Source organism: Electrophorus electricus, chromosome 13, assembly GCF_013358815.1.
Source record: "Electrophorus electricus isolate fEleEle1 chromosome 13, fEleEle1.pri, whole genome shotgun sequence".
NCBI classification, from domain to species: Eukaryota; Metazoa; Chordata; class Actinopteri; order Gymnotiformes; family Gymnotidae; genus Electrophorus; species Electrophorus electricus.
The window spans coordinates 21,528,547-21,541,046 of NC_049547.1; the positions used below are offsets into that span (position 1 = coordinate 21,528,547).

The 12,500-nt window shown below is 50.7% G+C and overlaps 1 protein-coding gene across 4 annotated transcripts in view; it reads left to right on the forward strand.

Annotated features, from left to right (window-relative positions):
* The window catches only part of rps6ka1 (ribosomal protein S6 kinase a, polypeptide 1), a 52,983-nt gene that overhangs the window by 21,187 nt on the left and 19,296 nt on the right, over positions 1-12,500 (forward strand). The window contains exons 1-6 of one of the 4 annotated variants that reach the window (XM_035532989.1): positions 4,004-4,258; positions 9,098-9,214; positions 10,430-10,511; positions 11,862-11,942; positions 12,064-12,143; positions 12,249-12,355. In XM_035532989.1, the coding sequence (XP_035388882.1) occupies positions 4,211-4,258; positions 9,098-9,214; positions 10,430-10,511; positions 11,862-11,942; positions 12,064-12,143; positions 12,249-12,355 (515 nt within the window). In that variant the 5' untranslated portion in view covers positions 4,004-4,210. Of the gene's footprint in view, positions 1-4,003; positions 4,259-5,791; positions 6,097-9,097; positions 9,215-10,429; positions 10,512-11,861; positions 11,943-12,063; positions 12,144-12,248; positions 12,356-12,500 lie in introns of those variants that run through there. The other 3 variants (XM_035532987.1, XM_035532990.1, XM_035532988.1) reach the window with 3 other exon arrangements.

Sequence of the window (12,500 nt, forward strand, 5' to 3'; positions counted from 1 at the left end):
AAACTGTCTGCACCTGCCGAAAAGCCACCTGGAGCAAACTCACCCCCTCCCCGGACTCGGCAGGCGCGGCCAGGAAAACGCAAGATGCTCGGTGCGCCGGTACAGGGCTACTGTGAGGTCGCGTCCTCCCGCCCCTCCGCTGCAGTCTGGACGCCAGGGATTGCGTCTCCGGGGCTGCCGACTGGGGTCCTGGGGTCCTGTAGCAGTCGACACCACCTGCAGTTGTATGGTGGACCCCCTCCGTCAGCAGCTCTGTGGTTTCTACTGTGGAGTCGCTCAAGTTCCTGCGCATCACCGTGTCCATGGACCTGACGTGGAGACCGTGTCCCGCTCCCATCTCAAAGACAACGCAGCGGATATCACCCCTACTCCCAACATCCATCGGCTAGAAGACCCGAGGTCATCAAATCCTTCAAAAGACAACGCACCGACGGTTTTGGCTGGAGCTGCCGCATTCAGTAACCTTCGTGGACGGAGGGAAGTCTTGCACCTCTCTTACTGGTGGCCAACTCCCACGTGACACACAGCGTCTCCGCACGACTGTATAGTAGTAGCCTGTGGCGTTTTTTTGCAGCATGGACAGTCTCTCACAGGCAGAAAGCGTCAAGTAAACATGACGACGGCCAGTCAGTCTGCGGTTTTTGGCATGCATGCAAACGTTCACTCGTCTGTCTCACGTGGGCCACGCATTTACTCGTCTCTCTCACGTGGGCCACGCATTTACTCGTCTCTCTCACGTGGGCCACGCATTTACTCGTCTCTCTCACGTGGGCCACGCATTTACTCGTCTCTCTCACGTGGGCCACGCATTTACTCGTCTCTCTCACGTGGGCCACGCATTTACTCGTCTCTCTCACGTGGGCCACGCATTTACTCGTCTCTCTCACGTGGGCCACGCATTTACTCGTCTCTCTCACGTGGGCCACGCATTTACTCGTCTCTCTCACGTGGGCCACGCATTTACTCGTCTCTCTCACGTGGGCCACGCATTTACTCGTCTCTCTCACGTGGGCCACGCATTTACTCGTCTCTCTCACGTGGGCCACGCATTTACTCGTCTCTCTCACGTGGGCCACGCATTTACTCGTCTCTCTCACGTGGGCCACGCATTTACTCGTCTCTCTCACGTGGGCCACGCATTTACTCGTCTCTCTCACACATTCAGTCGTCTGTCTAGTGTGGTCCACACGTTCACTCGTCTGCCAAAGGAAGTTGACAGTAGCCACATGGTTTAGTTTCCTTTACGTTATTTTAAGTTAAAAGACAAACTCAGCGTATTGTTTTAGAACCTGATTTAAACATGTTTGCACAGTTAAATGTTTATATTATTCTGTTTTTGCAAATTTACATTTATCAGACTCTTATCCAGAGCGACTTACAAAAGTGCTTTGTCATTTCCTCATAGAATAAATCCTAGTACAGTACAGTAGGTTAGAGTTCAACATACCAGTGAACTAGAATACTGTAGAAATACAGGAATCACTGCTGATGACTAGAAGCATGAAACACATAAACTCCATAACAGACAACAGTCAGTACAATAAGCAATAAGTACTAGTTAGGCAACATAGGAGCAGCCAACATCAGTGTAGTAAACAATACCTTACAATACATTTTTCCTCCCTCCCTCCCTCTCTCTCTCTCTCTCTCTCTCTCCCTCTCTCTTTGTGTGTGGGTGTGTGAGTATGTCTCTGATGCTCCTACTTTCAAAGACCTGCGTGTTGTCATGGTGACTGCTCATCCTTATCACAATGGTTATCTCTCTCTCTCTCTCACACACACACACACACACACACACACACACACACACACACACACACACACTCACTCTCACCCCCTCTGAGTTCTTCATTCATGATCCTGTGGGAATTTTTGCCATCCAGTCGTTCACGTGCCGAAGGATTACATCACACTGCCACAGAAATCAGCCAATCACAGCGGTCCAATCCCAGCCAGAACTGCGGATTGGTCAGCTCCTGTCTGAGTAATTCATTCAGTTCACAAAAAACGTGTGTGTGTGTGTGTTTGTGTGCGTGCGTGCGTGTGTGAGAGAGAGAGAGAGATTACTGTGTGAATGAAGGGAGCGTGAAAGGACAGAGATCTTTACGCCTCGAGTATCTCAGTAAGCGCGATGACATAATTTCCTCTGTCCTTCTGTCTGGAATGCCACGACGTTTCCTGACGTGCGTTATCGTGGTGACGTTACACAACCCGCATGCAGCTCTGACCTTTTGCACCCCCAACGTGAGTGGTATTGATCACATGTTGCCATGACAATCATCAGCTTGAAATGAGACGATCACTGATGGACGCATCGAGATTTGAGCATTAACAAGATCTGAAATCATTGGCATGAGATCTGAATTTACCTAAATTAATGAGAGGTAAAGAAACATCAGTGAACGTGGCTTGCGTGTGTGTTTCTCGTACATTTGGAAGGGAATTCTGGACTGGTGATCCGGTCGATGAGTAGACGCCCCCTCAGTCCTAATAGCAGCAGGAGAGGGGTCACAGGTGCGTTTGATGACCAGTTGGAGAAGTTTGGGTGCGAGCATTGCATCCTGGGTCAAACCCCTGATGTGCGGTTTCTCTGTGTTGCCAGGGCGACGGTGCAAACCCCTGGAGCCCTGTGCTTTATATTTGCCCTGCGTGTGGCGTTCGAATACCCCACCGCTTCGGTTCATGATCTGTTTGTCAAGCTAGACGCGCAGGTCGACCCAGCCCAGTGTTCTTCCTGTCACGCCAGGGGGTTTTACGTGAACCAGGAAGTGGTCCACCTGTATTTCACCCGCCATGCTTTTTCAGCGCAAGTGAACTTTAAATGTAAACCAGTTTCTAGAATTCTGGGGAGGAAAACTCTTTTTCATGCTCCTGATGTTTCGTCCCGGCCATGACAATTCCAGTGACAATTAAATTAAAAGTAATTTAAAGACGATGACAATTTCACGAGTGTTCAATGTTCGCATGTTCGACCCGTGAAGATTAAGTGCTATAAATGGTCCCAAAACCACAAAGTGGCCCGAGACCAGACCTCAAATGAAGCGCAACGAAACCACCCCAACAGGTCTGGTACGTTTAACAGACGTGTACGTGTGAATGCAAAACAATGACTCAGCAGAGTGAGACGGCCCAGGTTTGAAAGCAGATGATGCATCAGAGGTGCTGGCTGATGGACGGCCGAATAAAGCAGACCAGACAGCTGTGGGGTGGACCGGGGTGGGGAGGCGTACCTCGGAGTGAGAAATGAGTGCTGATGGAGGAGAGGCAGGTGTCAGAACATGGAATCACGGAAATGTGTGAAAACACTGGGTTTGGGATGTCGGTGCCGAAACATGGTTGCGTTTCCTGCTTTCTCTCTTCCTCTCTGGATGTTTGTCATTCCTGCAGCCAGCTCTCTGGCTCAGTCATCAGAAGGTAATCAGGGATCTTCTCTCCCGTCATTCCTCTGCTAGCTCTTCATATCCCAGACTGAGGAGGGAAGTATGAGTGTGGTTTGTCTTTTGCCTTACAGTGATGCGCTGCTGGCGACCTCTAGTGGTCCACAGCAGAACTGCAATGCCGTTTGCCTCTTCTGAGCCAGACACTTTACCTTCCGTCTCATTTACATGGCTCATGTTTATTCACAGAGGTAATGAGGGTATTTTACATATTCATGTCCACTTGGTTCCCGTTCAAAGAGTCTAGCCCCCCCCCTTAATGCAACAAGTGTGTGTGTGCATGCGTGTGTGGGTATACTGTTTACATATTTTGCACAGTTTGGCAGCAATCATGCACACCTGTAGAAAGACAAAAACGTTATTCATTCCTCTAGTACAAGAGCTTTCATACACACACCTGCACGCGCGCACACACACGCGGGCACGCGCACGCGCGCACCTGTGATGTGGGTTGTGTGTGTGTGTGTGGTTGTTTGTGGGGGCGTGTTTGTGTGTGGGTCTGTGTGTTCCTGGTTACTGGACAAGTTGGCTCATGACTTACGACTTCCTTAGAGAGGCCTGCTGTTTCCTCTCTCCTTCTCTCTCTCGCTCTCTCACACGCACACGCACACAGCTATTTGTGCTCATTTTGCATTTCGCTATTTTGATCCGCCCGTGTGTGTGTGTGTGTGTGTGTGTGTGTGTGTGTGTGTGTGTGTGTGTGTGTGTGTGTGTGTGTGTGTGTGTGTGTGTGTGTGCTGTTTCGTGCTCGGCCTGTGGCCCGTGCCGTGAGCATGGACGTGTGGAGACACATCTTCCGCCCCAAGCAACGCATGTATCAGGCAAGTCTAGACTGCTCCGTTCCTCCGCAGAGAGAGAGGGAGGGAGAGAGAGGGAGAGAGGGAGGGAGGGAGAGAGAGGTAGGGAGGGAGGGCATTGATGTAAAAGCAGGGAAGAGAAGAAAGAGGGAGAGGTTTTCATCTTTCCTGATCCATGTGTTTGATGTATATTAGGGACCGAGTAAGACTGTTTGTTTGCGTATTTGTGTCGGGGGGGCTGGTTTGGTTGGTCAGTGCTGCGCTGGTCTGGGTGACAGGAAGCACCTGGGGCTTTTCTTCCTGTGACCTGAGAACACCTCACCTGTTTAATACTTGCCGCATTCCACGCTGCTCCGCTACCTGGCAATCGCAGTGAGCACATGCACGTCTCTAAGAGAGTCGACCGGATAGGCACTGCGAGTCTTTGGAAGAGAACCGTTTTCTCTTTTTCGACCTTTTTCCCGGTGGCATTGGTGGTTAGCCAACCTCCTTTCTGCCTGAACTAACGTGGATTCGGGTTCTCCGTATTTCTGTCTGGATTTCCTGTGTCTAGTGGTCAAGGAAAGGATGAAGGAAGGACAGCCTTCCACAGCTGTTTGTGTTCAGGCGTTCAGGTGTTTGTGTTTTGCTCTGCTGGTTATGTGTGTTGTCAGGTGTTTTGTTTTTTTTTTCCTGTATTTAGATTAAGATTAACACTCAGCAAGCAAGATGATTATCGGGTCTTCCTCGCGATCATATGACCAGTTACATGACTAGGCAGTGGTGGTCTCATGCTCACCGGGACGTCTGCCCACCTGAAGACTCTCAGGGTGTGTTTGGTGAGGCAGACGTGGTGGTATCTGCCCCAAACAGCTGGGGTAGGTGCGAGAGTCGCGGTTATGGCAGGAAGTCCCCTTGTCAACCAGAGCTCAGGCTGTGGTGAAACAGGAAACAGGAAACTTGAGCAAGATGAGGTGGGAGGAGCCACCTCTTTCTGCTGAAAGTGCCAGGGGCGTGGTCCTTGGGGGGTGTGGCCCTGGCAGGGCAGTAATGTCAATGCATATGTGACCACCTGTTGCTGTGCTGTGTTTGGCTGAATGGATCAGTCGAGAAGGGAAACAAGACTGTGTGTGTGTGTGTGTGTGTGTGTGTGTGTGTGTGTGTGTGTGTGTGAGAGTCAACAGAGTTACATAAAGAAAGAAACAAGTTGTGGGGTCATGTGATCCTCATGGTGCACGTGTCTGCTAGCCCTATGCAGAAGCAGGCAGACATCAGCTGGGTGGAGGAGAACATCGGCAGCGTCTCCCCTCCACCTGCAGGTGGCGCACCGCGTCTGCCCCATCCAGAGCCAGAGCCTCTGTTAAACACATGAAGTGACCAAAGCATGCCAGGATGGGTAGTGGACACAGACCTGTCCTGCCCTCTCAAAGATGAGAGAGAGAGAGAGAGAGAGAGAGAGAGAGAGAGAGAGAGAGAGAGAGAGAGAGAGAGAGAGAGAGAGAGAGAGATTTCTCTCTCTCTTTCTCTCTCTCTCTCTTTCTCTCTCTCTCTCTCTCTTCCTTCCTGTCTCACGTCAGCTCACATCTCATTCGGGCATGCAGACACACAGCGTCAGCCACACACGCACACACGTCCCGTCGCTCTGGCCGGCGCGGCCCGGGCTGTTCCTCACGCTGCAGGGCCGCTCCCCATGGACAGGGACAGGAAGGAGTGCGAGAGCAGGAACAGGAAGTTGAATGCACTGCAGGTGTTGGCACTCTACCTGTTCCGCCGGCCACAGGGCAAATCACCCGGCAACGCCGCGCGTCCCCACGGCGACGCAGATGGCAGCAGGAACTCCCCCAGCGTAGCCTCCACAACGGACCAGGGACAGTGGACGGTTGGTGCGCACGCGCACACACACACACACACACACAGATTAGCACTTTTAGCCGCTGTCAGGATGGTTTTCTTTGCTCAGTTATGGCTCTGTGACGGTGTGTGAGTGTGTGTTGTGTAAGTCAGCCTGGAGTTGTCTGCTTTTGGACAACCGTACACTTCGTTAGAGTTGGTGTACTATCCACCATGTGGGTTTGCTTTAAAAGATCCCTGTTTCAGCACATTGTGTGTGAACGTGAACCCTGCACACACACACAGACAGACGACGGGCTTCCCCCACACACGTATCTGCAGCTAGCAGGGTTACCACGGAGACAGCACCTGGATCCGTAGGGTGCAAGTCTCAGGCGTCCTCTGCCCACTGCACACACGCCAGAGAGACGGAGCGCCGCCTGGTGACCACATCTCGGCTGACACCTTGACCAGGGTGACTGAAGTCGTCCCAGATTAATTCCTACTGTGCTTTTTACTGCACGAGTATCACACAGCAGCTTTGCAGGTGTTTGGATTTGGATCCCTGATGTGCAAACTGAAGGTGACGGTGGAGATCGGGAGGGAAAAAAAACCCTGGGAGGAAGTAACTTTGGGAGAAAGACCACAGTCTGGAGGGTGACCACAGTCCGGAGGGTCCAGAGGGTGACCACAGTCCGGAGGGTCTCGGAGACATTGCATTCCACCCAGGTCATTGTCAGAAAGCCGAGTGAAAGCACAAACTCTCTGGATGTCGGCGTCGTCCCTGCGGGGTTCCTGGTGGGCTCTCTGGTTCAGAACAGTTGGTAACAGTGCCGGGTTCAGAATCCTCCCAGCTCATGCGCACATAGGAATAAGAAAGACGTCACGCTGAAGTGGAGCTGTCTGGTATGGACAGGAACGTGTCCTGACAGTTTGACCCCGGCTGCTGGTCTCGATACTACCATCATCATTAATGCAGTGTGTATGTGTGTGTGTGTGTGTGTGTGTGTGTGTGTGTGTGTGTGTGTGTGTATATATGTATGTGTGTGTGTGTGTGTATATATGTGTGTGTGTGTGTGTGTGTGTGTGTATATATGTGTGTGTGTGTGTGTGTGTGTGTGTGTGTGTGTGTGTGTGTATGTATATATATATATATATGTGTGTGTGTGTGTGTGTATGTGTATATATATATAATTAATGCGGTGGTTTTGATACCACTATGCTGTTTCTCGTAATGGCTCGGTAAAGTGGAGTTCCTCTTTCAACTTGTTCCTCCATCCGTGAGACACACCAGTGCTCTCAAGTTCAGACTTTTTTAGATTGGGAGAGAGTTTCAAAATTTGAGAGTATTTCAATTTACTGTGAAACTTTGGGGAATCCTGTGAGCATTTTCCAGCGGAGCAGAAGACGCAGGTCTGTCTGGACGTCCCTGTTTCCCTCACTCTGGACAGCCCGGATCGTTTTGTATCTGCCTGATTCTCTGGTCAGACTGTGGTCACTGAGTCTGCCGTGGATCTCTGACGATGTAGAGATGTTCTGATCATTCTCGTATTCTCTGTTGAGGGCCCGATGGGTCTGTAATTTAGATGGAGTTTTGGTGTCATTGTTCCAGATGTTCTATGAGCGTTTAGTGTATTTCTGCAGGGACTCCCAGGGAATCTTGTCCCATCTATTGTAGTCGTGTGTACTGCTTAGACCCCATAACTCGGCTCCAAACAGTGCAATATGTGTAATGAGACCATCAGATGTTTTGCACCAAACTGTAATTGGGATGTTTATTTTGTAGACTTTATTTCTGATTATATAAAAAATGCTCTTTGCAATTTGTCCTTTAGTGCACAGTCATGGATGTTCTAGGGTAGCGTTCTCCTCCAGCGTAGCCTCCACGACAGACCAGGATGCTCTAGGGTAGCATTTCCTACACTGAAAAGGTGCCTGTTTTTTTTTTTTCTGAAAGACTGCAACGTTTTGTCCATACTGACCATCAGGGCCCTGTTCTGCCAGAACCGCCCCGGCAGATCCAGCTTCTACTTTAGCCCTTGTTCTGGGGGGTCCGTATCAGCAAATCTTCCCACAGAACGGAAGTGTCACTTCTGTGGTGTTGAGGGCGAGTCCGCGGCTGTAGGCTGTTCCAGGAACACTTCGCCCTCATTTCTGTAAACATCAAACAGAAGAGGACTCTAGCTGCACCACGTCCCTGAGGGAAGGATTTGCTTCTTTGGTTGGCCAAGTTTTGTTCTGTGTTTTTATTATTCAAGCATAAACTAAATGACATCATCAAATTTCTATCTCCTGCACCACATTTGAGAATTTTATAAAATAGTCTGGTATGGCAAACAGAATCAAAAGCTTTTTAACAAAACCAACAAAGCTACAAATATTACTGTTATTCTTTCTCTAACTCACTTTCTGTCTCTCACTCTGTCTCTCTCATGCCCACTTTCACTCTGCCTTGTGTTTCTGTCTCTAACACACACCAAAACGCATGTACACAAACCACTCCACTTTCTGAACTCACATAAACCATCACACAGCTCAGTAAACACCGCCATCTAAAAACGTGCTGCGTTTCTCTACTACACGAGACCCTGCAGGATTGGTTTGGGCAGTGTTCATGTAGCAGGAATCTATAGCACGCATGCTCTGACCGGTCACACGGTCTCAGTAGCGCTAACTGGAAGATGTGACACCCCCCCAAATGTCATGCAGCTTGTCATTCCCACGGCAGACCGCAGGTTGGGTCCGAGCCCCAGGTTCCTTGTTTTGTCCTGACTGCTGATTCACGATCTGAATCAGGTGCGTTGGAGCAGGAGAGACTGAACCGTTGACTAGACTGTTGTCTGAAACGTCCTGGATCGTTGTGCATCGGCGGGGGGGGTTTCTGCCGTACCAGTTCGAGGGAAATGAGAAGTTTAACGCAGATAAGAGGCGGGGGTTGGGTTTTCTTCGAATTGGTGTTGCCTGTACTTGTTAATTAGCCATGAAAGAACATCGATGACCTCGACGGCATCATCTGCGGTGAGATTATTCTGGGGGTTTTTTTCCCTGTCACAGGAAGATGCTGTCATCAAGGAGATCAACATCACACATGTGGTTAAGGAGGGGGCAGAGAGAGCCGACCCCTCCCAGTTTGAGCTGCTCAAGGTTCTCGGCCAAGGCTCATTCGGGAAGGTGAGGATAAAACGTTCTTAATTACCAACAGACAGTTCTCTCTGGCAAGACCACGTCAGGCACTGGTATTTGTAGATACACTGGTTGGGGCGGGTCAGTTGCTGGTACCTGTAGCCACTCTGGCTCTCTGGGAGAGTTTTGAGTTTGATTCACCAAATGGTTAGGGTGCAGATGTAGGGGGCTAGGGTGCAGATGTAGGGGGCTAGGGTGCAGATGTAGGGGGCTAGGGGGCAGATATGTAGGGGGTTAGGGTGCAGATGTATTGGGCTAGGGCGCAGATTTAGGGGGTTAGGGTGCAGATGTAGGGGGTTAGGGTGCAGATGTAGGGGGTTAGGGGGCAGATGTAGGGGGTTAGGGGGCAGATGTAGGGGGTTAGGGCGCAGATGTAGGGGGCTAGGGCGCAGATGTAGGGGGCTAGGGGGCAGATGTAGGGGGCTAGGGCGCAGATCTAGGGGGCAGATGTAGGGGGCTAGGGGGCAGATGTAGGGGGCTAGGGGGCAGATGTAGGGGGCTAGGGGGCAGATGTATGGGGGCTAGGGTGCAGATGTAGGGGGCTAGGGTGCAGATGTATTGGGCTAGGGGGCAGATGTAGGGGGCTAGGGTGCAGATGTAGGGGGCTAGGGGGCAGATGTAGGGGGCAAGGGTGCAGATGTAGGGGGCTAGGGGCAGATGTAGGGGGCTAGGGTGTAGATGTAGGGTGCAGATGTAGGGGGCTAGGGTGCAGATGTAGGGGGCTAGGGTGCAGATGTAGGGGGTTAGGGGCAGATGTAGGGGGCTAGGGGGCAGATGTAGGGGGCTAGGGGGCAGATATGTAGGGGGCTAGGGGGCAGATATGTAGGGGGCTAGGGGGCAGATATGTAGGGGGCTAGGGGGCAGATATGTAGGGGGCTAGGGCGCAGATGTAGGGGGCTAGGGGGCAGATGTAGGGGGCTAGGGGGCAGATATGTAGGGGGCTAGGGGGCAGATATGTAGGGGGCTAGGGGGCAGATATGTAGGGGGCTAGGGCGCAGATGTAGGGGGCTAGGGCGCAGATGGACTCATTTAAGCTGTGAACTTGCATACGAAGACACAAATGTATGTGCACAATAACTGATGAACATAAACAAGCATTCTCACAAAAAGCACACTTAAACACATTATAAGCCAACTCTTAAGCCCTTTTTGGTGCGTGCGTGCGTACATGCATGTCTTCCCTGTGTTTGTGTTTATGTACAGGTGTTTCTGGTACGGAAGGTCACACCACCTGATAGTAACCAGCTTTATGCCATGAAGGTCCTTAGAAAAGCCACACTTAAAGGTAGGGAGAGGTCTCACACACACCCCATCTATATCTATATTCACTTACCACAGCCCTTCCGTGTACCCACGGAAACACAAAGCACACAATAACGTTCTTTCCTACGCACAGACACACCTTTGGCTTTGGCAATCGGTCTCTCTCTCTCTCTCTCACACTCACACACACACACACACACACTGTTTCCCATAAATAAGACCCCCTGTCAGATCTGCTCACCTCGTGTGCACCCTGTGTGATGTGTGCTGGTGCTGCTTCCTCTCAGTGGTTTCTCTGTCATGTTCTTTCAGTCGTCTTTACCTTCTGTTGTTTGTCTCTTCACTTCTGTCAGTTGTTTGCTTGCAGGATGCAAAGCTGTGTGCGTGCGTGTGCGTGCGTGCGTGTGCGTGCGTGTGTGCGTGTGCGTGTGCGCGTGCATGCGCGTGCGTGCGTGCGTGCGTGTGTGCGCGTGCGTGTGTGCGTGTGCGTGCGTGTGTGTGCGCGCGTGTGTGGTTTACATCTGTTTGTCTTTCTCTGTTTCGCTTTTCTTCTTTCTTCTCTCTCTTGCTATTCGTTCGTTCGTTCATTCATTTGTCCACTATAGCACTTGTGCTCATTTATGTCTCTCTGTTTGAGAGATTTTCTTGGCTGAGTGGATGGTTTTGCATGTTTCTAATTTTGGTTTATTTCTAGAGATTTCTCACACACACACACACACACTCCTCCTCCTCATCATCATCTCTACAGTACCACTCTGCCCTGGTCGTCTCTTCCTTGTTCACTTCTCCACACACACTCCTCCTCATCTTCACTTCTCCAGTGCAGGACGTGTGCCCAGGTTGTCTCAGTAGGACATAGCCAAGGCCTCTCTCTGTATCTGTAGTGGTGCTGTTTCATTGCTTCATGGGTTAATTGGTTAATTGTTTGTTTCTGTTTGTTGTGCCAGGCTGTTGTGATGAGCAGTAGCACATTATGTTGTCTTTTTATTCTCCAGTATGATGTCCGCAGATTTGTATGTGAGTGCTACTGGAGAAAAAAAACCGACTACATCCTGTGGCCCCGTACGGGCAGTGCAGGGTGTTTGGAGGGACTGTTTTCTAAGGTCTCATTGACCTAAATCCATTAGATCTCCTGTGGTGGTTACTGCAGCAGCACACCATACCCAACTAAAGCAAGGAGCCTGTGATTGCATCCTTCAGGTGTTGTGGTACTGGCTTTGCATGGTGGAGGTCAACAGGGCTGCGTACCTGGGTTAGCGACACCGTCAGTTCCCAGGAAGCACACACACTTCCCGATGTGTCCGAGGTTATTCACTTCTTTTCTGGTTTTTTTGGTTCTTTCCCTTTTCCTTGCGCTGCTTCCGCATGGCAGTGCGGGATCGTGTCCGCACCAAGATGGAGAGGAACATTCTCGCCGAGGTCAACCATCCGTTTGTGGTCAAACTCCACTACGGTGCGTAATGTGTGTTTGTGATAAGACTCCATTATGGTGCGTACAGTCATGGCCAAAAGTTTTAAGACTGTGTGTGTGTGTGTGTGTGTGTGTGTGTGTGTGTGTGTGTGTGTGTGAACAGCCTTTCAGACAGAGGGTAAACTGTATTTGATTCTGGACTTTCTACGGGGAGGAGACCTCTTCACCAGACTGTCCAAGGAGGTACATCAGTAGTGAACACCCCACTACTGAACCCATCAGTACTGAACACCCCACTACATTGGTAGGGAGTCAGTACTGAGTATCCGTGTGTGTGTCACGTGTCAGGTGATGTTCACGGAGGAGGATGTGAAGTTCTACCTGGCGGAGCTGGCTCTGGGCTTGGATCATCTCCACACTCTGGGCATCATCTACAGAGACCTCAAACCTGAGAAGTACTGAGCACAAGTAGTATGTGTGTGTGTGTGAGTGTGTGTGTGGACATTGTGTGCGTGTGAGTATTGTGAGTGTGAGTGTGTGTGTATGAGAGTGTGTGTGTGTGTGTGTGTGTGTGTGTGTGGACATTGTGTGCGTGTGAGT